The sequence below is a fragment of the Gymnoscopelus braueri genome (genome assembly GCF_963280865.1).
Source record: "Gymnoscopelus braueri genome assembly, chromosome: 16".
Classification (NCBI taxonomy): Eukaryota; Metazoa; Chordata; class Actinopteri; order Myctophiformes; family Myctophidae; genus Gymnoscopelus; species Gymnoscopelus braueri.
Window position 1 is genome coordinate 20,378,313 of NC_137616.1, and position 24,855 is coordinate 20,403,167.

The 24,855-nt window shown below is 41.8% G+C and overlaps 2 protein-coding genes across 10 annotated transcripts in view; one reads left to right on the forward strand and one right to left on the reverse strand.

The window, feature by feature from the left end:
- esr2a (estrogen receptor 2a) overlaps positions 1-4,902 on the forward strand; it is a 28,193-nt gene extending 23,291 nt beyond the window's left edge. The window contains exons 8-10 of the mRNA XM_080453377.1: positions 304-478; positions 2,719-2,974; positions 3,405-4,902. Of these exons, the coding sequence (XP_080309503.1) occupies positions 304-478; positions 2,719-2,932 (389 nt within the window). The 3' untranslated portion in view covers positions 2,933-2,974; positions 3,405-4,902. The remainder of the gene's footprint in view (positions 1-303; positions 479-2,718; positions 2,975-3,404) is intronic.
- Positions 4,903-5,170: 268 nt separating this feature from the next.
- LOC308103492 (nesprin-2-like) overlaps positions 5,171-24,855 on the reverse strand; it is a 111,375-nt gene continuing 91,690 nt past the window's right edge. For 8 of the 9 annotated variants that reach the window (XM_080453479.1, XM_080453475.1, XM_080453476.1 and 5 more), the window contains 14 exons: positions 24,189-24,339; positions 23,669-23,851; positions 23,158-23,295; positions 22,746-22,937; positions 21,675-21,951; positions 19,047-19,124; positions 16,118-16,251; positions 13,654-13,780; positions 11,081-11,286; positions 10,670-10,870; positions 8,429-8,557; positions 6,936-7,127; positions 6,527-6,639; positions 5,171-6,409 (listed from right to left, as the gene is read on the reverse strand). In XM_080453479.1, coding sequence (XP_080309605.1) covers positions 6,196-6,409; positions 6,527-6,639; positions 6,936-7,127; positions 8,429-8,557; positions 10,670-10,870; positions 11,081-11,286; positions 13,654-13,780; positions 16,118-16,251; positions 19,047-19,124; positions 21,675-21,951; positions 22,746-22,937; positions 23,158-23,295; positions 23,669-23,851; positions 24,189-24,339 — 2,335 coding nt within the window. In that variant the 3' untranslated portion in view covers positions 5,171-6,195. The remainder of the gene's footprint in view (positions 6,410-6,526; positions 6,640-6,935; positions 7,128-8,428; positions 8,558-10,669; positions 10,871-11,080; positions 11,287-13,653; positions 13,781-16,117; positions 16,252-19,046; positions 19,125-21,674; positions 21,952-22,745; positions 22,938-23,157; positions 23,296-23,668; positions 23,852-24,188; positions 24,340-24,855) is intronic. The other variant, XM_080453480.1, reaches the window with a different exon arrangement.

Consider the following 24,855-nt stretch of genomic DNA (forward strand, 5'->3'; position numbering starts at 1 on the left):
TTATTTTGCATAATCGCACATTTTGTGTGCTTGTAGATCAGCTATATCCACTATGAAAAAAGTATAAAGTTATTAAATATGGCAGGAATTTGGTTTACGAAGCCTAAAAGCCAAACATAATTGGTGTGTGTGTGTGTGTGTGTGTGTGTGTGTGTGTGTGTGTGTGTGTGTGTGTGTGTGTGTGTGTGTGTGTGTGTGTGTGTGTGTGTGTGTGTGTGTGTGTGTGTGTGTGTGTGTGTGTGTGTGTGTGTGTGTGTGTGTGTGTGTGTGTGTGTGTGTGTGTGTGTGTGTGTGTGTGTCTAGACATTCTCACAAGCTCATCAGAGGGGAGCGATGAGCTGCAGAGTCGTTCCAAGCTGCTGGATGCAGTAACGGATGCGTTAGTGTGGGCCATCGCCAAAACTGGTCTCACCTTCAGACAACAGTCCAGCCGCCTCGCCCACCTGCTCATGCTGCTCATAAACATTCGCCATATCAGGTACAAACAAAATGCCACACTATAAAATACTTGAGTAGAGAGTGTGCTGATCCAATTTGGTTACATTTGTACATTTGGGTTAGATCCCGGGCACACCAACTCAGCATGAGTAGCACAGGGTAACTAAGGCGTGTGTTAGGGGAGCTGATGGTAGATGTAGTGCTCCACCTCAGTAACCCATCTCTCAGAGGTTTAGCACATGGTAAAGGGGATAGAGGCCCTCATTGTACGCCTGATACCGACAATAAGCACTCCGGTCCTGTACTTATATTTCAATAATATTTTCTATATAATAGGCAGAGATCAGGCCTGAATGTCCTAATTTTAGGAGCACGAACAATTTGGTGTTGTACATTTTTTGAGAGGCACATTGGTCATATGCAAAATGCCAGTGCAGTAAGGCCATCAAATAAAACAATGATTTTTGGTCGACAGAAATAATGAATTAAATTATTTTGAATACATACTCGTCAGTTAAATAAATAAATAAGCTGCTTATTTCACAAAATAAGTTATTGGTATTTACAAATTACCAATTTTTGATTAGTGGCTGAGTGTGTATGAACTTTTGTCTCAGGAGTTACTGGACTCGTTTGAAAATGGGGATGGAGAGTCGGGTTAAAGGGCTAGGACACTTTGGTAGAAAGTGGAGGTAGAGGTTTGGGTTGTGTTGTGTAGTTAACTTGCCATGATGTTGGGTTGTGTAGTTAACTTGCCATGATGTAACTTCAAAGCAAGAAATCAAAAATAAGTGCTCCATTGATTAGAACATCACCAAACCCGGTACTATTTTTTTATTTTCTTTTATAAAAATGTCAACTATTTTTATTAGGAAGAAACCCCGGACTGGATCCACGGAACACACACAGTCACACAGTCACACAGTACCGGGTTTGGTGATGTTCTATACTGTCAGAATCAGCTTGGTTTGCGTTTATTTACAGGCTCCAGAGCCTCTTCACTGTATAATGGATGTCAATGATCGAATCAAACATCAAACCCAAGTTTCTATTACTTCTGGTAAAGCTTGTATGCTCTTGGGAGGAAGGACATCTGGTGCCTTTTTGTATGACTCACGGTGTGAGTGTCCTCCCTTTTCTGAGAGGGCACAGTGGCCATGGTCTACATGAAATTCCTGCCCTGGCAGGTACACTCACCAGCTGTACTGTATGTTGAGTGCAAATAATTGGTTGCCATTACAAGCAGTGCTTATTTTCACCCAGAATAAAGACAATTAAGTTTACTTGTTCCAAACCCCCAAATCTCTGTCAATTTGCCTCTAATCTAACAATTCTGTAAAATTAGCATTCATGTATCTACATTTCTGGGCTGTTCATTTTACAGTATGTTATCTAAAACTTTGGCCTTTACACCTTTTTGAAACGGTCCAAACGAATGAAACTCTAAGTAAGCAGTGTTTGCTTGGAAGAAATGTCTTGTTCTAATGACACTTTGAAAACATAGCAGTCAGTCCAGACCCTACAGTATATACTGTACACTGCTGTCAGCAGTACTACTGTATACTAGCTTCAGAGATTCAGAGATTATGTAGGCATGGCCACTGAGCTCTCTGCTCAGTGGCCATGCCTACATAATCTCAGAATAATCCTTAAATATCTTGTTACATATGGTTTTACAGAAACCTTTCGTAATTATCAGGGTTTGCCTTTGCACTGTACTGTACACTGTTTACTCCCAACATATTAAAAGCGTTTAACACCAATGGGGGCCAAACCAAACATTTAATGTTGAAAGGACGTGTCTTGAATGTTGTAATTTAGGGTTTGTCTGGTTTGGCCACCCGAACTACTATTACACTAGTGTTACAGTATGCACCAGGGGCTTCAATGTTTTTCAAGCGGGGGGGGGGGGGGGGGATATTAAATAAATTCCAAAAGAATATATATGCGTTTATTATTTTAATTTCAATTCAAATTACATTTGCAAGGTTTGTTTAGCTAGGGCATGTCCTTATTGTCAAATATATTCTAAAACTTTCAAAAACATTTTCAAAAATAGCTATCTATTTTTGTGGAGGGGGGAGGGGGGCAGCAGGTTTAAAAAACATTTAGCAATAGGGGAGCTGCAGCCAGAGAGAGGCCATGGCTATTTAGGGGTCCTTGGCATGGAAAAGTTTGGCAACCCCTGAGCTAACCTCTCTTTCCCCTACACGGAATCCAGTGTTACTTAAACTCTGGTTTTAAATGAACACTCTGAACTGTGTGTGTAACTCTGTGCAGTAACAAAGGCATGGACCACCTGCACTGCATGAAGATGAAGAACATGGTCCCTTTGTACGACCTGCTGCTGGAGATGTTGGACGCCCATATCATGCACAGCTCCCGTCTGCCCAGAAAGCCGGAGACTGGGAGCCCCAGTGAGAGTCCCCCGCTCCCCCCCAGCGCCCCCACCAACGCCTGGGCCTCCAGCAGCAGTGGAGACGAGCCACAGTAGCTGCATGTACAGCTCCAGTGCAGCCAGGAGGAGGAGACACAGGTGTTGTAACCTTATCACGTTTCTTAATATTGATCATCGCTGTCCAGCTTGTATCTCGATATTTTATGTTTTCTCATAAATGAGTGCCCTATTTTATATTTCGTATGACAGTATCATGCAAAAATAGCAGATCTACAGCTTCACAACGAATCGCATCCAGGTCTGGCATCAGCCTCTCACCCGGACTGCCCTGCTCCCTCAGTCAAGATAAACATGGGGGGGGGGGGAAATTAAATGGCCTAATACAATTCACAACACCAAAGTGCGTCGGATCGGTTATATTTCTAGTGATGATATTACAATACAGCAGGATATAATTGCATGTATTCCATACAACAGTCATATGAACATTCATCTTGACAGCGTTCTAAATGTCATTGTGTTTTATCTGACAATACATGTCCGTCTGTAATTTGCATTTCATTTTTAGTGTCGAGAATTGATGGCTGAAGAGGAACAGAGGACCTTTGGAGACACACAAGAATTTCAGGGCTCTGTGCGGAGTCTGGGTAGAAACTCCTGATGGACAGAAAGCAAACAATTTGTATCCTTATGCATCATACAAAGGTGGATGCCACTCAGTCTGATGTCAATTTAATTGCCTTTTCTATTGAACGCTGCCATGGCCAAGTCCAAGGTTAGGCCATAATCCATTAGTATTGAAAGCAGCTGCATCTGACGCACGTACATGGCAGCTGTGCGTGATATGGACGTCCAACATCTCCGGCAGCAGGGCGCAAAAAGAGAAATGTAGAAATTGTGAGTCTTTATATAAAAGGGTAATGACAGGACTGTAAGCAGGCTTTTAAAAAGAAAAGAAAAGACACTAAAGTGAAGAGAAAAAAACCCATTAGAAGAAAAATGTCTTGTGCCTGATTTCTATATGTGCCAGTGTCACGCACCGAAAATAGCCAGTCTACAAGCTCAGAACACATTGTGTGCATGTAGATCGGCTATTTTCGGTGTGTGACTTCAGGGTGAGACTTAAAGCACTTCGCCCATTTTGTACCTTTTATATATTCATATAATTGGTCCTCACTAATGCTCATAAGATGGCACAATTTCCATCTACACTCTGCTTCTCATTGGTCAGTTTAGAAGCCTGCCTAACAACGATATCATCGATGGTGATTCTAAGCTAATAGAAACTACAGCCTTTCTCTTCCTGGAAAGATGGCATGCTGAAATCGAAGCCCATTGTTCACGTATTAATTCAAAATAAAAACATATTTTTGAAATTGCCAAACCTCAAACTTGCCTACCGATGATGTCACTGGTAATGGTGCCATCTTATAATCAGCATTAGTGAGAACGAATTATCGCCCTTTACGAAGACCTGAAATGTTGTTTGGGATAAGAAAGCTAGAAGTGGACAATGATGTCATGAAGACAGGATGTACAGACAACATCACTCGATTGTACCAAGATGGGGAGTTGCTTCTTTGTACATTATAATACCCCAATAGCCTTTACTTGTTAGCTATCCAGTCCTTGCTCTGCTGTCGCAGGTTGCCATGTTTTCTTTGAAGAAGCATAACCACTATACCATAAAGACAATTTTGCACTCTTCTACTTATTATGTTTTGCTCGAAGAAAAGGAAAAAGCCTATTTTTGTATCATAGTTCTTATTTGCTGTGTGTGCAGTTGTTACTCAGCTTTTGATAATCTTGAATTTGCACTGCAAGATTTAAAAGAAAAAAGAAAAAAAAAAGGATTCACCTCTGAAATGTTGCACTGGTTCAGTTATAGAGCTAGCTCGCTAGACACCTTTTCCTCTGGTCACAGTATACGGTATATCACAATATGAATACATATCTCATACACAGCATACAGTGTAAGCATACAGTGTACCTTCTGTACCTAGGTTTGATAGTAACCTAAATGCCTGTTGATTTCTTGGTGATCATTTTTTTAAGTAAAAATCTTTGCAACATAAAATGTTTTGTGGCTTACTGTTTAATGTACAATAACCCCTGTTTCTCCACATGCTCACTGAGTAAATTAAGGACTGTCTTGAAGGGTTGAATCTTGCACACGACTCCTATTACCGTACCTGTCTTTTAAACTCAGAGACAACATACTTGATGCACTTAATGCCAAGATAATTAAGTATAAGTATTTTTTGCATCTTGAGAAAATAGTACAGTACCTGATCTTGAGATGGCAAGTGAAAATAATGGCCACAGCAAATTGGGTAAGACGAACAGTGTTTATTGCCAGAAAACGGGCATAAACGCGTTGTTTGATTTGCTTGATTTCATAAATAAGTATGAACATTATTACATTCTGTACACATATAAATTGTGGACTATAAAGTCCTGTTCAGTGCACTGCGAGCCATGGATATGTTTGCAATTTTAGAATCATCTGGTACTGATGGCTTCTCAGGGCTTAACATTTATTTGCCTATGATGTTCCAATACAAAAATAGCTCCTCATGTTTGAAAGTGGCCTGGTTGAGAACATGAAATAACACAGTATTCATCCATACAAAACCATCCATGCTCACTATTAAGGACAGTGATATCTGATAATGTTGTGCATCACTAATAATCAATTATCTAATTTGAGAAGCATAATTTAACTTAATAAAGGATACATAAATTGATAAAAGATAAAGCTAGTTGACTTAGATTATACTTTGATAACCTTGAGTGCTACAGAGTTGAATCAAACAGAGGCATTATGAATACCTGGCTTATGCTACTGTAGTAACCAAAAACGTATTACACCTAGAGTAAAACATTTTATGCAAATAAATATTCTCAGCTTTTACAGTACATAACGTGGTGGGACCAAGTATCTATCAAATGGCAAATGACATTCTTATGGCTGTGTTCATGGAATAAATACCATCTTCATCAAAAACAAATCTTTCAAAATAAGATATGTATTTTTGGACAGTAGCAAATGCCTCTGTTTTTGTATGAATCAATCTGCTTTGTGGGAAAGAATACCTAATACTCTATAAAATCCTCAGTATTAATTTAACTTGGTGCCAACTTAACTTGTGTACAAATAGAACCAGACAGACGTTTTAGGGATGTGTAACTCTGAGTGTGTAATTTAGTTCCATTTGTACACACTCGGAGTGAAATGAACACTGAGGATTTTATAGCTTATGATCAGAATCCTGTGCAATTGGGCTAGTGTCTCTATTTCAGTGAAAGTAGAGGTAACGGGTGTGTGTGTGTGTGTTCAATGCGTGTGTATCGGAGCATCATGTGGGCGGTGGGCCGTTGGTATAGCGTAACATGGGGTAGAAGGAGCGTTTAAAGTTGTTGGCCAGCGTGCAGCCAGGCTCGCTGTCTGGGAGGGGCACCAGGCAGACCAACAGCAGCAGCAGCAGCAGGATGAGGTGAAGGGGAAAGGCAGCGCGGAGCACCCGCTGAAAGAAGGAGCGAGGTGGAGATGGATCCCTCCTCGTCCTCTCCCTGTACATGTTCAAAAATAAGGTTAAAGTGGTTCAACTGTTCATTGTTTAGTTCCTCTTCAATTATATTACATTAAATACAAGCAAACAAGCAAACCCTTGACCATTTCCTTCATACCTTTGAGAGTTATGGCCTTTGGTTGAATGTGCATCCTGCTGAGAAGGGGCTGCAGAGGGACCTTGGGCCTGGTTGTCTCCTTCAGGTGCAGAAGGAGAGGACGTCTCGTGGTCCTGTATCGGATACAGAACAGTCAACCGTTTATTTCAATATTGCTGGGATTTGTTTATTTATGGTATGTTGCCTGTATCTGTTTAGGGTAGTAAGGGCATACAACACAGGTCAGATCTTATGTTTGTGGTTGATGCAAACCATGTTCCAACAACACCATAGAATTAAAAGGTAGAATACAATTTGAATTCAAGTTGCCACAAAATCGGTGAGATCTCCGAGATTGGCATTGGATTTTGAATTAATATACATTAGACCCAGTTCCTGAACCTGTAAATTGAAGGCACATGCACATTACCGGACACTGTGGGAGGGCCCCAAGATCTTGGGCCACCTGCCTCCGGAGAAGCCTCAGCTTGTTCCCCGTCACATGGAGCTTCTCCCTGGCCTCGCCGATGTCCTCCATCCCCTCCTCGGGTTGGAGCTCTGACCACAGGGCCTGCAGTGAGTCCAGCTCAGCCTGTCTGCTCTGCAGCTCCTCCTGTAGAGCCTGGAGACCACAGACACAGGTGGTGATGATGAGCTGCATGTTAATCATGTTTTTTCCCCCACATATTTCTTTATCATTTAAACTCTCAAAGGCTTAGTAAACTGGGCCTGAGTTGGCTCTGCACTTGGACCACCTTTTCCAGTCTACACCAAATCTCTTGTCCAAAAATAGCGGGCTTGTAGATCAGCATTTTTTTTGGCTAATGTTCCCCCTAGTCTGGGATTAGTTTTCAGCACATTCATAAAAGCTCCACTATTAACCAGGTCTCAAGATAGTGATGGGGGGCAAATACACTATGAAACTATTAAATGCTATATGAAACACATTGTACAAAAGGTGTCATACGAATAAAATGTATGTAGTATTAAATAATAATAATAATACCTGGGATTTATATAGCGCTTTTCTGAATACTCAAAGACGCTTTACATGTTGAACTAAGTAGAGAAAAATAAAACAAAACAAAAACAAAACAACTTTAATAAGAGAATCTAGAGAATAAAAAAAGTTAAAAAGTTAAAAGGCTGCAGAAGGCCAGGGAATAAAACAAAAGTTGAATGGCAGTTGAAAAGGTGGTAGTGGATCAGGCTAGGTGGGAAAAGCAGTTCTGAAGAGGTGGGTTTTGAGGGAGGTTTTGAACACGGCAAGGGTGGGGGCGGTTTTGATGTGAGGTGGGAGTGGATTCCAGAGGGTGGGTGCTGCAACGGAAAATGCCCTATCACCCCAGGTGTGCTTGTTTTTTTTGGTGGGGAATTTGAGGAGGTTGGCATCGCTGGATCTGAGGGAACGGGTGGGGACGTGGTTGTGAAGGAGGTCGGAGATGTATTGGGGTGCCTGGTGGTTGAGGGCTTTGTAGGGTAGGGTAAGTGATATTTTTTGGTAATTTTTTTTTTTTTGTTAAAAAGGTTAAAGTACTATATTCTGATAGTAATCATTGCTACAGAGTGTTTGTTCCGTCACAGGGGTCTTTAGTAAACAGAATATAGTTCATTTTCAGGTAGGTGACAACATTTAAGCCAATCAGGAGAGAGCTCTGAAAATGCATTTTCTGTTTAATAAAGAGCTGGAGAGACATGGGAGACTCCTTTTACTGAGCAAACACTCTATAGCAATGAGTACTTTCAGAATATAGAGCTATTTACCACTTATTTTAACCAAAGTAAATCACTTACCCTACCTTTAAATAGTAGATTTCACTGTTTACAATTGCCAATGGCTTTCAAGAATCTCTGCTGACAAACCGTTTTTCCTAAAAAATAATCTGGGATAAACGGCTACGGAGGACAAAGCGGTGCTCTTACAGTGAGTGTGTCGTGCTTGTGGTGCAGGGTGTTGGCTGGTGTGTCTGGGTGCTGGAGGGCCAGGGCGTCACGTCTGCTCTCTGCATGGGCCAGCCACAGCAGTAGGGAGTGCAGTGTTTCATGGAACTCCTGGAGTGAGAGGTGTTAAAGGGCCCGGAGTTGGTTCACCATTTTCAACCTGGCATGTCATTTCTTTAAAAGAAATCCTACCGCATCCTATCAAATATGAGTGACTGACTATCATAAACGATACAGAGCCACCTGCCTGACAATATCACGAGACAGTTTGTTTATTTTTGGACCACAATTCTTATATGAGACGATTCTAAGATGACCCAATGTTATTCTCCATAGAGAAATTACTTCCGCAACCCAGGGGATGAACGAGTGACGTCAGGACTTCGGTACTCTGTACTGCTTAAGTATTAAGTAGCAGCACAAAAAATTACTTTCTCTCTGGCGTAATATAATCTGTATGATTTCTATTCTAATAAAAAAACGAGTGAATTGTGACATCCATTGGCACCATGTTCAGTCAGCAGTCAGTGAAATCCTAAACTGGGCCAAATAAAAGTATTAGGGCGCGCTCCCACCGCACTTTTATTTTACCTCTGGGGCGGAATCTGCCAATGCTTTGTCAATGCAAATGCGTGGATTCTTGGAAAAAATCGGCAAGACCATGAATCCACGCATTTGCATTGACAAAGCATTGGCAGATTCCGCCCCAGAGGTTAAATAAAAGTGCGGTGGGAGCGCGCCCTTATGCAGGTTTTCCCCTTGTATTGCATTAGTTGTACCAGTAAACACATTTCATAGCAATGCATTTGTTAAAAGAATTTACAGGTACAGATTTGAGGGTAACCTGTGTCAGGTTGCTGATTAGACTGTCCCATAATGTTAGAATGTTAGAAATAACACTTTTTCAAATATGAAACATGATGTAGAAAATGATAATCAATAGGGCTGTTAATATTTACTCATTAAACAGTATATACAACATGATTCATTCTTTTTTTTTAAACAAATTAGGTTTCTCTCTTTCGGACTCTAAGCAGCTATTGCTCCTAATGGCTCTTCTGGGGTAAATGTTATCCTGGCGGACAGGAACATTGTTTAACACATTTACCGCCGGGCCCGTAGTTCTACGGGCCGTTAAATCCAACGGTTAAGCGCCGAGCCCGTAGTCCTACGGGCTGCGGTCTTTTCGCGCATGCGCGGTCCGGGTGCACTTTCGGAATTTTTTTGATCCACTTCCGTTTCCGGTTTGATGACAGGAAATAGAATTATTTGGGATCCGGTTTCGACGATCACGCCCGCTCCCATTCTACAGACGAAACTGAAACTCAATTCTCTTCCTGTAGTTTTTTCTCCTCGCATTTCACTGTTTAACGTAATCCGCTCTAACTCAAACATGGATGCCCCGTTTGACACGCGATCTTCACTGGGAGATACAGGGAGATCTCGCGGATGTAAACAGACCGTTCACGGCTCAATCTTAAGGATTTTAACAAGATCTATGGCGACATGAAAAAAACAAAAAAACAACAAAAACACCTTGGCACTGGTGAGTACATTATGAGATTAACCTCTGGCGGTGGATGTGTTAAAAGGCTTTCCATTTAATACGTTTCCAGACAGCTCCTTTTGCAAAGCAATGTTAATAAGCAATGTCTTTGAAAGTGCATGTTATTATTAGTCCATCAAGTTTTGACTCAACCAAAAAACTCAAAGTGCACTTAGAAATCCTATATTAAAATCGGCTAATGGAAGGACCGGCCGGCCGGCGGACCACGTCGTCACGCTCATGTCACTATGACTCAGCCATAACCATATAAGAAGTTCCCAATGCAGCTGAGCTACAGTACACCCAAATATGGAGTCTAACCTCAATGTGTCCTCATGGCATCAGGCGCAAACAAATCAGTCAGCTCCATATATGGGCACAAAAGGGGACATGCCTATATATGGGCATATACTGTACCAATGACATTAGGGATTTCCATATATGGGCATCAAAGAGACAAGGACTGACACTTAGAGATCTCCGTATATAGGCACATCGGTCGGACTATAGATGTGAGGGCTGCATAGTGGCCCGAACCTCTAGTTGGTCAAATTCAGAGTTAATTTAAACTCTTTCGTAGAAGTTTTTACACTCAAGTTTTTCAGTGTAGGAGATGGTATAGAAATTAAATGAAAGGTGGCTCTACAACGGGCCCTTCATTCAGCATCACATCTCACTTGGCAGCGCATGAGTGTCCTCCTCAGGCCGTTCTCCCACTCCTCCAGGCAGGTACACGCTTGGCTCCAGGCTTGGTTCATGCTTCCTAGGCTCTCCTTTCGCTCCTGGTCCTCCAGGCTGCTCTGGCCTTGCAGCTCCCGAGCCGCCAGGTTGACAGACAGCATGGTGGACTTGTACCGAGCGAACGTCTTCTGAGTCTCCTGCAAGAGTAGCACCAGTAAATATAGACGTATACATGGATCGGCGACATCTTCTGGATGCTAATTGGGAAACCAGCAGTACTTAGGGTCCTGGTAGGATAGAAAACCTACAGTACTGAGGTCCTGGTTGCATAGAAAACCTGCAGTACTAGACGTCCTGGTAGCAACACTGTTACTATAACGCACAGACTATTCAGGTTAAGTGTTTACCTTCATCTGTTTGACCCTTGCCTCCATGTCTTGGATGCTGGCTGCGGGGTCACAGTGCTGGAGTCTCTCTAACTCTGGGATCACACCACCCAGCCAGGAGGTGATGTCAGCAAGGTCACTATTCACCTGCTGAGGCTCCTGGAGGCCATGATGCAGCATGTGGCCCCTGGACTGAGCTTGCAGCAGTTCCCAGCGCTCGATCACCCCTGAGAGGACATTCACAAACACAGAAAATACACATTATTTGCAGTGGTGCAGTTAGTACATTTACTCAAGTACTGTACTTGAGTAGCCTGCTAAACCATCCCGGTCACGGAATTCACATTTCCATGTTTACAAATGAAATGTGATTTCCGTGTACGGGATGGTTTACCAAGCTAGTACTTACAGTAAGTACCATTTTGAGGTATATTTTACATCTCAGAGGCAAATATTGTACTTTTACTCCACTACAACCATTTAAAAACTTTAGTTAACTAATTACTAGTTACGTTGTAGATTTTTACTAAAACATACATTACCCACTTTAGCCCTAATAAATATTTTGGCTTGTTGAAAAATAGCTTGTAGATCGGCTATTTTGAAAAGATTTTTATACATTTGAAAACTTGTGAAATGGGACATTCTGCATAATGAGTACTTTTACTTTTGGTACTTGAAATATATTTTGATGCCAATACTTTCATACTTGTACGTAAGTACATTTTGAATACCAGACTTTTACTTGTAATAGAGTATTTCTACATTGTGGTATTGATACTTTTACTTAAGTAAAACATTTTCTTCCCCCACTGATTATTTGACACTGATGCAGAGCATTATTACAGTATTGTGTATCTCAAGTTCAAGACTATTTGAAAGGACCAAAAATGTACCCCTGTAAAGCAAAAAACATCATATTCTATTCTTTTTGATGTTTGGGGGGGGGCCAAATCTTTCAAATCAGCTTCATGGTTGCGCAACAACAGTCTGCTTCACGTTTTGACCTCTCTTGAACCATAACAATCAATCAAAATTGTCATTTTTTTATTACTTGGATGATGCCACATCTTCACATATACTGTATGGCCCAGGCCATTTGTGCCAGACTAGATTTTCTGCCATTTTGTGTTTTCTTCTGCACCACAGAAGCATGGAAGACAAAGGTGACAACTACATTTATGAAAATGTTGGATGGTGATGATTGGTCTATAGTTGTAGCCTACAGAGGAACTGACTTTTTCATTGTATCCACAACATCGCTTGGGCGTCGGAAAAAGACTTTCATTTTCAATCAAAAATTAACCATAATTGAACATGTTTTGTCCATATTCTCATTCTGGCATGCTCTTCAGTGAAGTATTGGAGCCATTGCAGACTTAAACAACATGTAAGGCTGTGATTTCGAACTCTGAACCTCTGCTATAAGAAGCACACACTTTACAACTGCACCACTGTGTTTTATGCATTCAAAATGGTCTTACATGCTTCTAGTAATGCAGGATAGATAGCTCAATTTAAGCTTTTAGCTGGATGGAAAGGTGTGACCACTGTGGTGCATCGGTAAGAATGCAATGAGAGGATTCAGCCTTCTCTTCAAGGGTTTATTTACAAAAACTGGTTCACAATTTAGCCTACTATTATTAATACTTAAAAAAATATAATGTTGCTTCAATTATAGAAATAAATTAATTAGCACATCAGACTAAGAATAGCTCTGATCTAACTTCCCTCATTGAATGCTGCCAGCATACGGAACTGGAAAGCTAAACTAAATCAAACACGCAAAAGCTAAACTAAATCAAATGCACAAAAGCTAAACTAAATCAAACACACAAAAGCTAAACTAAATCAAACACACAAAAGCTAAACTAAATCAAACACATAAAAGCTAAACTAAATCAAACACAACTGGCCCTAATCAGCTGGCAGTCCCTCTTCAAAGGTTTAGTTTCGAACCCTAAACCTTCGGTTTACAACTGTATCTTAACCTCTGTGGTTCCTAGTCAACCAATTCTCTTGCACGCTATGCAGTGAAGAATTACTGGCAGACACAAACTTGGGGGGGGGGGGGACAAAATCATCCCTGGTTTTGAACATGAACCCAGTCAGTCATCTGTCAGACAGAGCAGAGAAGCATTGGGTAGAAAACAGGTTTTATAGTGGAACTTACTGAGTTAAATAATGACATGTTCTTGTTCCAAGACCTGAACACTTGCCTCTATTTGGGACTTTCGGGGTCAGAATATGTATTTAACCGTGTAATGAATCGCTTTAGGGCAGTGGTTCTCAAATTGGGGTCCTTGAGGGGTTCCAGGGGTCCCAGCAAAAGGTTTATTCACTTTAACTACATTGTATATTTTAGCAAATTTCTAAAGATTTATGACAAATGTTGACATATGTCTTCTTGTCTTCTGGGGGTCCCTGATACAACATCTTTTCAAATTGTCCAATTGCATATACATTTTGACATGAAAATGTTTGAGAAGATATTTAGAGGGAAGAATTGAGCGGACCTAGCATAGACCCCTGGGGGGCTCCAGTCAACTCAGTGGGCCCTAATTTGCAGCGTTGACAGTGTTCTTCTGCTGTACCTGACTGTTGGTCCGTTGTGTTGAGGCCGGTCAGGCCCGGTTCCTCCGGCTGCTCCTCGTCATCCAGGATCAACGACACTCTCTTAATGTTCTCTATGCTGCCGCTGCACTCCGACATCATACGAAGCTGGAGAGGATGAAAACACATTGGCAAGTTCACAAATCCACACAATTATGGAGCAATTTCACTTCTGTTGCGTTATTTTCTAAGCCTACTGTATCCTTTGACTCTAACCATTCCCAAACACACACATACACACACACACACACACACACACACACACACACACACTTCTGGTGTCATCTGTTGCCTAATGTTTCCATTGTATTAATATGATGTATTCACTGTGAATGTTCTAGTGTCCGACATTATCTGCCAAATCTCCTGACTGATTGAGCATGCCAAAAATTCTGTGCGATCACACGTTTTCAGTTTAGCAGGTAGAATGATGACGAGTTTATTCATTTGAGAAACAAGGAAAGAGAATGAAGGCGAGAAATTTGTAAAACGAACGAGGTCTGTCCGTCCGTCTGTTAGCAGGTTATAACTTATATCTCACGGTTATCTCACAAATTTGCACAGAACTGGGTGTAAAGGTTGATCCTGGCTGAAGGAAGAACTGCCTGTCACACACATTAAGACAACTTCTGGATAGATTAGCATAACAGTACAATCATTTGAAAAAAGGGTTATCCTAGTCCCAGGAAGAACTGATTAACTGGTCATACCATTTTGCTGTCCACCTAAGACACTGAGTGTAAACCATGTAGGCATTAGGCAACATGAAGGATTGCTAGACAAAAGGGGACATGGTGCAACACATTTTTTTGTTTGGTATTTGTAATTGTTGCATGACTCAATATGAAATGTGAAATATGTTGTCTATTTAGGTTGTTTATTGAAGGATTCTGTATTTACTTCATGAATTCTAAATACAAGTCTATATTATGTATAACATGAAACATTTAAAAACGAGGGGGTATTCATTAATTTAATTAAATTGGATCAGAAGGTCTGCATTTTGCCCCCCTCTTAATAATTAGTTAAATATAGAGGACAGATTTCACATACTGTATGTGCAAATATGCAGTGGCAAAAAAAAATACCCCACAGGAGTAGGGACAAAATTATTATATAAAACTAGAAAAAGTGCTCCTCGGAGCACAGGTCTCCGCCAGGTCAGGTAGGTTATTGTGGGGCAGCAATGTTCGGAATTCGCCAATCAGGATGGAATATGAAAAATCGGATGGAACCATCTTGATCACTTGACTATAGAGACAATGGGTACCGATTTGCATGATGTTTGAATTTGTAGGAGTAATGTAAAAAAGAAAAGTGTTGCAAAATCGGCCTCCTGGTGGCGCTATAATAGGGCAATGTTAAAAGGGTGGCATTTGTTCTTCAACGTAGTGCGAATGTGCGTGCAAAGTGTCAACGCAATCGGATTTGTGGCATTTTGTTCAAAACGGGCCACTCCTGCAAACTTTAGATGTCAATGTTAGCCAATCAGGATGGAATATGAAAAATTAAACAGATCCATCTTGATCATATGACTATAGAGATCATGTGTACCGATTTGCGTGAAATTTGGATACATTCTGAAGGCTTAATATAAAAAAAAATGTTTTACATAAGTCGGCCTCCTGGTGGCGCTATGAAAGGCAAATGTGAAAAATGCAGGGCAGTTGTTTTTCCGTGCAAAGTTTCACACAGATCGGTGCAGTTATAGTTAAAAACACAAATCGGCCTTTTATAGCGCCACCATGAGGCTGATTTGAAAATGTTCAAGTGGCATTTCTTCCTCGGCCTAGTGGAAATGTACGTGTGAAATCTCACGGAAATCGCAAACTGCGTTCATGATTTGAGGCATTTTGTTGAAAACAGATCCAATCCTGCAAACTTTGGAAGCCAACCTTAGCCAATCAGGATGGAATATGGAAAATTGGACAGATCCGTGTTGATCACATGACTATAGAGATACTGTGTACTGATTTGCGTGATGTTTGGATAAAATCTGTAGGAGTACTGTCAAAAAATGTGTTTTGCAAAAAGCGGCCTCCTGGTGGCGCTATAAAAGGCCCATTTGAAAAATTTGGGGCAGAGGTTCTGCTCTGGCATCCAGGGAGTGTGTGTGCACAGTTTCGCTGCGATCAAGCCAACGGTGCCAGAGATTAGCTGTCCACAAAATGACAGAATGACGGACGGACGGACGGACGGACGGACAGGGGGTAAAACATACTCTCTCGCCATGCCTTACGGCCTGGCGGAGACAATGATTAAGTGGTGCTTGTTTTCTCTCATTTCACCAGTGCAAACCTCTGGTGTGCCACCTTAGTAAACATGGATAGATACTAACAATGTATTTGTCTTGTGAGCTTCTAAAGCCCTGCAAACACTTCACGTAAATCTAGCCTTGTTGTTGCTCTTCCACTTGTGTCATTGCGGGAGGAGCATCAGACTTACATAGCCCTGTCTGAGCGGCGTGCTGGTGTGGGTGGGCTCCTCATGGCCTTCAGAGTCCAGCTGGGGTCCAGCTTCGCTCACAGAGTCTCCTGGCGACTGCCACTTGGGAGACTCAGGTATGGACATGGATGGAACTGAAACACACACACACACGCACACGCACACACGCACACGCACACGCACACGCACACGCACACGCACACGCACACGCACACGCACACGCACACGCACACGCACACACACATTCAGCAGGGAGCAGACTGCATTAAAATGAGAATTCACTACACTTTATTATCCCCTTTTTTTCTCCAGATTGAGTTCCAGCATGGAAACAGGTGCATAGATCCAGGTCAAGCATACCTCTTTTACCTCCTCATCTCGTTTTGTAGCCCCAAACACAAAATGATTGAGGGAGTTCCAGGGGGTCCCCAGCTAAATGATGGGTAGTTAGGAACCAAATGGACCCGTAAGGGTCCATTTGGTTCCATTTGTACACTCTCTGAGTTAAATTAACATTGATTTTACAATATAAATTGGGGTCCCAGTGATAGAAATGCCATTAAAATGGGGGTCCGTAGCCTAATGCATGTCAAACTGGGGGTCCTTGAAATTAAAATGGTTGAGAATCACTAGTAGAGCCGTAAAAATCTTCTCTTATGGGGGTCCCTGGCATATCTTTTGAAATAGGGGTCTGCGGGCTAATAAGTGTCAATTTGAGGGTCCTTGACATGAAAAAGTTTGAGAAACACTGACTTAAACCATATATACTGTACTTTGTTGGTTCTGTCTATATACTGTACTGTTCCGTAAATAGCCGATCTACAAGTTCACAACGCGTTGCAACACGATGCGTTATGAGTTGCTAGTCTGATATTTTTGCCAAACGTTTGCTATTACGACATGCCGTGAATAGGTACGGTATGCTAGGGTTCATGTGGTTACGGTGCACAAACGCAAGGGTGCATGAGTGCATGTGTGTGGTCTAGTGGGGACGGTGGGGAGGCAGCTGGTCCTCTGCTGCACACCTGGCCAGCTGCCATGTGCGAAAGTGCAATTTGTGAATGAACAAAGCCTCACAAATCACAAGGCTGTGTACATGTGGCGAAGCAGCACTATGCTGACTGAATGCTTGTGTGCTTGTGTCATGCTGGCCTATGCCTCATTTGGTCAAATGACCAGTGGTGGGAAAAGTACTCAAATTATTTACTTAAGTAAAAGTACCAATACAATATAAAAATACAAGTAAAAGTCCAGAATTCAAAATTTACTTGAGTAAAAGTACAAAAGTATTGGCATCAAAATGTACTTAAAGTACCAAAAGTAAAAGTACTAAATATTTGAAAATAGCCGATCTACAAGCTCACAACGCGTCGCGATGCGACGCGTTGTGAGCTTGTAGATCGGCTATTTTCAAATAGCCTAGGCATAAAATAGGTTTAAAGTGGTTAATGTATGTTTCATTATATCATAATTTATATCTGAAAAGTAACTAGTAACTAAAGTTTGTCTCCAAATGTAGTGCAGTAAAAGTACAATATTTGCCTCTGAGATGTAGTGGAGTAGAAGTAAAAGTATTGGAAATTGGAAATACTCAAGTAAAGTACAAATACCTCAGAATTGTACTTAAGTACAGTACTTAAGTAAATGTACTTACCGGTAGTTACTTTCCACCACTGCAAATGACACATACAGACAAATCCTATTCTAGACAGCTTGGCCCACGACTACATCATAAAAAGGGTTTACCTTAGGATGGGAGATGAAATAGTGGAGAGAAAAAAAATAAAACACATTCAAAGACTTAAATTCTTAAATACAGTAGAAGCATGGAGAGCGAGTGGCAGAATAGCAGAGCGAGAGACACGAGCACCACCCAAGTGACTGCATTGTTTTGCAATAAGACATCTGTCCACTATAACACTGGAGGAAATTATGGCTTTCCATGCATGGCTGAAGAAACCCCAGCATTTGCATCCCCGACCAAGGCAAAGAAAAACTCAAACCAAACAAAAAAATCACACCCTGTGTGAAGTGGGCGGTGTCTTGCTAGCTAATCACAATACTGAATGGAGTCGATCAATCATGTACAAAGGATAAATACATTTATTGAAACACTCTTTATGATGGACAAAACCATAACTTGAAAAAAACCAAATTTTGGTTTTTTTCAAGTTATGGTTGCTTATATAGGGCTATGCACATGTGTCATGTGACACTGGCCAATCACAGTCCTGAATAGGCTGTGATTGGCCAATCACAGCGCAGGATAATTCTACTAATTTCCTGGGCCCAGATCACAGCGCAGGAGTTAGTACATTTTTCCAAATCTCACTTATAGGGGCGGTTTCACCGCCCAAAAACAGCCAAGGGAAAAAACAATATGGAAAAGTTCATCACCACCACAGTGGTTCCAAAGCCTTCCTCTTGAGAGTGGAGGAGTGACAACAGCTGCAGCAATGAAGCAACACTGAGCCCCCTGATAGAGCTGCTTGTAGGCCTGTCACAATTATTACATAATCGCAGTTATTTTGCATAATCGTCAAAACTGTTTCCATTCATCTCTATAAATTGATCTGTTGAAAAATGTTCATACATTTTAAAACATTTTAGAAAAGAGCCGATCTAAAGCTCTGTGAGCTTGTAGATCAGCAATTTCTTTAACACGAATTTAAGTACATCATTTATTTTGAATAGAATTTGATTCAATTTGTGTTTACAAAGCCTAAAAGAAAAAACTAAAATGTATTTTTTATTTACATGTTAAAATGGTCAATGCCATAGACACAATTAAATCGCAACTATTTCTTTGACGATTAATCATCAAGTAAAATGTCATGATCGTGACAGCCCTAGCTGTTGGTGACATTGTTCTCAGAGAATGGAGAAGGGTGCGCTTGGCGATCAGGTGGAGGAAGATGTTGACTCCTACCCAGAGAGGAGGCTCCCAGGGCTGGGCCCTCTGTGGCTTCCACAAACTCCTCCTCCTGGCTCTCTGAGCCCTCTCCTTCTGGGAGAGGGAGAGAGGAGCGGGACGAGGGTCACGGAGGAAGATGGAACGACTGGTTTTGTGTGCGTGCGTGCGTGCGTGCGTGCGTGCGTGCGTGCGTGCGTGCGTGCGTGCGTGCGTGCGTGCGTGCGTGCGTGCGTGCGTGCGTGCGTGCGTGCGTGCGTGCGTGCGTGCGTGCGTGCGTGCGTGCGTGCGTGTGTGCCTGTCTTCTATGGTGCTTCCTATGGTGCTTCCCTGTCACCTATGGTGCTTCCTGGTGCATCCCTGTCATCTATGGTGCTTCCTATGGTGCTTCCCTGTCTTCTATGCCAGCATGGGTTCCCAAACTTTTCAGCCCGCGACCCCAAAATAATGCGGCCATTGACTCGCGGACCCCACCTAACCCTGGAGGTAATTTATGCACATAAACTTGCACGTTCGGTGCGCATTTGTAATGTATTTTAGTATGACTTTTGACTGTTAATAATCTTGTTAATATAGAATTCAATCAATCACATTCACAGTACCTAATAAGATGGATAAAATGTACTATTTGTTTTTTAGATTGAAATACATTCTGTTTAAAAAATATATGTTTTTATTTCATGACCCAAAATAATTTCGCAACCCCACCGTCAGGGACCCCAACTTTGGGAACCCCTGGATTCTATGGTGCTTCCTATGGTGCTTCCCTGTCTTCTATGGTGCTTCCTATGGTGCTTCCCTGTCACCTATGGTGCTTCCTGGTGCATCCCTGTCATCTATGGTGCTTCCTATGGTGCTTCCCTGTCATAGAGACACACGGGGACTACAAATTTCACGCCCACTTTTGAGACAGCGCCGCTACTCGAGGTCCGTTAGAACGATGAACTGCAGCTGCCAATGCATTCCCTATGAGAGGATATGAAAGTTAGCCTACTTTTAAAATTATCCTGCATTAACTGAAGACGATATTGATTTAAATAAAAATATGTTTCCAAATGTATGGAGTGTCTTTGTCAACATATCTTCTTGTTTTCTTAATAGTTGATGTGTTTCACATTTAATTTGCCACTTTAACGAGTTACCCATAATGTTAACACAGCAGAGGGTAGACAGCAGACGGGCATTTCAGTGACATCACTGTCTTTACGAGCGCCGAGCGCCGACCAGTGGCGTACCCACTGTAGAGGCAGGAGAGGCGGTCGCCTGCCCAACTAAGACCTCACCCCTCCTTAAAAAAAAAAAAGAACCCGAAAATGTGTCATTGCGTGCTTAATGTCCTCAAAGTCAGTCCGATGCTAGCGGTTTTGACATACTGATGGAGTATATTATAGTATATTGTGGGTAGTATATCGAGATGAAAGATATGGGACATTAAAAAGGACAAATTAAACAAATGGGACAGATAATTAGAACACAAAAAAAATCGCTACATACTCAGTAGTTAACCAGTGAAATGACGGTATTTTACAATGCCTCTCATAGAGATTGCACTGAGAGCTGCAGTTCATCGTTCTAAAGGACCCCGAGTGTCAAAAGTGGGCGTGGATTTGTAGGCCTTCCGCTTCCGGCCGTGTGTCTCTATCTATGATGCTTCCTATGGTGCTTCCCTGTCATCTATGATGCTTCCTATGGTGCTTCCCTGTCATCTATGCTTCCTATGGTGCTTCCCTGTCTTCTATGGTGCTTCCCTGTCTTCTATGGTGCTTCCTATGGTGCTTCCCTGTCATCTATGGTGCTTCCTATGGTCCTTCCCTGTCTTCTATGGTGCTTCCTATGGTCCTTCCCTGTCTTCTATGGAAGCCTTTCTAACCAAAGTGCTAAAATATCAACAGTTGGAGCAAACCATCTCACAGTTAGGCTACACATGTAAACTTTTCATTTTTTTTAAATATTTGGTAGTCTGGGGCACGTGCACAGGTTGGTTGTGAGGGGCTTTCAAATGTGTGTGACTGTGTGTGTTTATATAAATCGAATTTCGGCTGTGAAAGTACATCAGTAGATAGAGGACCAATGGTGACCCAGGGACAAGGCAGGGGTCTAACATATCATATGTGCCCGATGATTTAAATGTAAAAACTACATTTAAATTATGTGTTTGTGGAAGCATGCTGTGTGTGGCCTTTTAAAACGAAATATTTAGCACATTGGGTGCACATTGTGCATTATAATACAATTAAAATAAATTATCATTATATACTTAAATTAAATACTCAGGTAAAAAAACTACTTCCATGTACCACGTGCGTCATCTTGTTATTTGCACTTGTTATCCTGAGTACGGTACTAAAAAAATATAAAATACATAAAGCGGTGGTGTGGAGGGGCTGTGTAAATGATGTAACTGTTATTTGGGTATTTGTTTAATTTGACTGTACTGTTGGATTTGATTTATCATGTTAATTTGTCTTTTTGTATTCATTTTTATTTTAATTTTATAGTTTTTTTTACTTGCATTAAAAAAAACTTGTATTTTTAGTTGTACATTTGTATTGTATTTGTTTTGTTCAGGACCCCCGGAAGACTAGAGGCTCATTCGTGTCTCTAATGGCGATCCTTTAATAAACATAAACACAAACATTGTCCTACCTGACAGCGCACTGAAGTAAGACCCATCTTCGTCCTGGTCGTCTTCATCATCCTCGTGTGACGAAGACCCGCCCACGTCGCCCGTGTGGTCCCACTCCAGCGGTAGGGACTCCACGCTCGCCGGCGTGCCCGGACGCTCCAGCGGAGAGGTTAGCAGGTGAATGGGTGTGGCCGGTAGGCTTCCGTGGCCCCGCCCCAGCCACGGCCGGCTAATCAGCTCCAAGCTTCCCTCCAGGGACGTGCTGTTGCCAAAGAGCTCTGATTCTTCCTTGACCGACTGAGGCAACGACAGAAATGCAACAGAATCGATGCTGGCTTGAGAGCAGAGTTGATTTCGTCAACTAAAACTATGACAAAAAAATGTTGGTCGACTACCTTTTTTCACTGACGAAAACGTGATAAAAACCTAATAAAAACTAAGCTATGATGACTAAAACTAAGACTAAACGTATTGACAATTTCGTCAACAAATAGACTAAAATGTTATGGAGGGACGAGTGGAGAAGAGATCCAGTAGAACAGACATGTCATTATAAGTTTGGTTGCACTCCGGTGTAGCGCTCTGAAAAGCAGATCTACAAGCTCACAACGCGTCGCAGCGCGACGGGTTGTGAGCTTGTAGATCTGCTATTTTCAGCATGCAACCAAGTGTAAAATCAGGCATTACAATCAAGGCCCGCCAAAATACATTTTTGTCGACAAAATCAACAGTAGATTCAGTCAACCAAAATCTTATGTTTAGTTAACTAAAACTAGACTAAACCTAAATATTTCAGATGACAAAATTATGACAAAAAGTAAATGAAGTGTTGAAATTCAAATGATTGTGACTAAAACCAAATCAAAACTTCCTGTCAAAATCAACACTGCTTAAGAGAGACAGCAGGTGTAGGACTATGTGAGTCTACATTAGGTCTGCATAAGCTAAGCTAGTGTATCTTGCATTATTTTAACTAACATTCACACGTTTGAATGTGTGTGCATGCAAGTACATGTTTGTACATGCCTGTGAGCGACGTGTGTGCATGTGTGCGTGTGTGTGTGTGCGTGTGCGTGGGTGAGAGATCTAACCGCGGGCTGGCTGAGGCGCTGGTGAAAGCGGACCAGTCGACCGAACACCTCCTGGCAGTAGGAGTGCAACTCTTCCAGCTCCTCCTCTATGAGGGCAGCGTCCAGCGGGCAGCTCCTCTGGATCAGGCCCTCTCCGAACACTATGAGCCCGTCTATACGCTCCGTGTTCAGGGCGATCTCCTTCTGGAACCCCTGAAGCCAGAGATAAGAACACCATGATGGACTGGAGGATGGTATAGTGTGTGGAGAACAAAAATTTAGATTTAAGTTCACTGTGTGTGTGTAGGTGTGTGTGTGTGTGTGTGTGTGTGTGTGTGTGTGTGTGTGTGTGTGTGTGTGTGTGTGTGTGTGTGTGTGTGTGTGTGTGTGTGTGTGTGTGTGTGTGTGCGCGCGTGTGTTTTTGTGCTCTTACATTGAGTTGCTGTATTTTGCAGTGGACGTCGCTTTCTGAGAAGTGCTCCACGTTGGTTAGCTTCAGATCCAGCTCTGTGAGCCACACCAACATGCTTTCTCTGGTGCCCTCAAAGTCCTCCCTCTGGCTAGTGAAATGCTGAGAGGAGAGGAGAACCACTGGCATCACAACACAAATTACAATTGTGCAACAAGCACCTGTTTCTTAAGAACAAGCAAACACCTGTAATATTTTAATTGTGTCACAAGTTAAAATTAACTGAAATTAAATAGCTGTTTAAGTTAACTAAGGGCCTAATACATCTACTGTCTGGTATGCATAGAAACAATTTCAATGGACAACAAGTTCCACATCAAACAAATTATGTATAGGGGTATTGATCAACAAAAAATAAACAGGCTTAAATTTAAGAAAAACAACACAGTAAATAACAGTGAAATCTCAGTGTTAATTTGTCTATTTGTCACTCTCAAGAGTTAAATCAACACTCAAATCAAATGGATCCCTTTACCTTGAGCCTGCGGAGGACGGCTGCCACTCTGCGGTGCAGGGTGTCCCAGCGCCGGTTGCCCTGGTGGACCATGGCTTTGAGCTGGCTGGCCCGGTCTGTGCGGTTCTCCATGGTCAACCGACGGTACTGAGTGTTGACCAGCTCCAGCTGGGTCAGACGTTCATGAACCTGCCTCTGGAAACCCTGAGCGGGAGAACCAGGAAGAATGGATGTATGCTTCTAAACGATGAACAAGGTGATTCAGGATGATTGCATTTGTCCTGCCTTTGCATCTTTCACCAAATGTGTTAACATTTTACATAACATTTTCACTATATCAAATTTTCACACTGCTTCTTGAGCAAATATCAAATTCAAACCTCAGTCATATTTGATTTTGAACTAAAAAGTATCTCCAAATAAATCATCACATACATTTTGGATTGAGGCGCACCGTGACCAGCACGGCAAAGTTCAATACAGCAGGTTTTTGGGATACATTCTTGTTGATGTGTGCGTGCTTGACCACTCTACAACCAACCTCAAACTTCTTCAGCTCCTCCTTGGCAACGGTGTAGAGGACATCTGTAGAATTGGGGTTGGCGGCTGTGCGTTCGGCCATCTTGAGCCAATCTTCAAAGCGAGAGTAGTCATCAAGGAACTTGCACCACATTCTCCATGTCTCCTCAATCCTGCAATGTGTAATAATCTATATATAACCTCTGACGAAAAGAACATTTATTGCTTCATTTATTTAACCCATTTAGACCTGGAACCCCTGTACGTAACTATACCTTTCAATCTGGGAACCCCTTTTGGGCTAGTTGTTGCTATGTACAGTATATACCGTAGCAACTTTTTTTTTTTATATATATTTTTAGTAAATATTTGTTATAAGTTTTTCTGAAAACGTAGGTCAGGGGCTGACCTAAGTGGGTCACCCAACAATTTCTGTAACATTTGGTGAGTTTTACAACCATTTCAGTAATCATTATTTCAGGGATTGATGTCTTGATGACTTGTTTTGCAATGAAGACGTTCATTTTCCTTTGGAACAAGAAGTGTTAGGGCTCAAAACTAACACAAAATGTTCCAACTTGGATAAGCATTAGAGAAAGCTCAAGACAAATACACATAAAGTTTATTCTGATATTAATATATTATTGTGATTACTATATGTCATTACATAGTGTGTGTGTGTGTGTGTG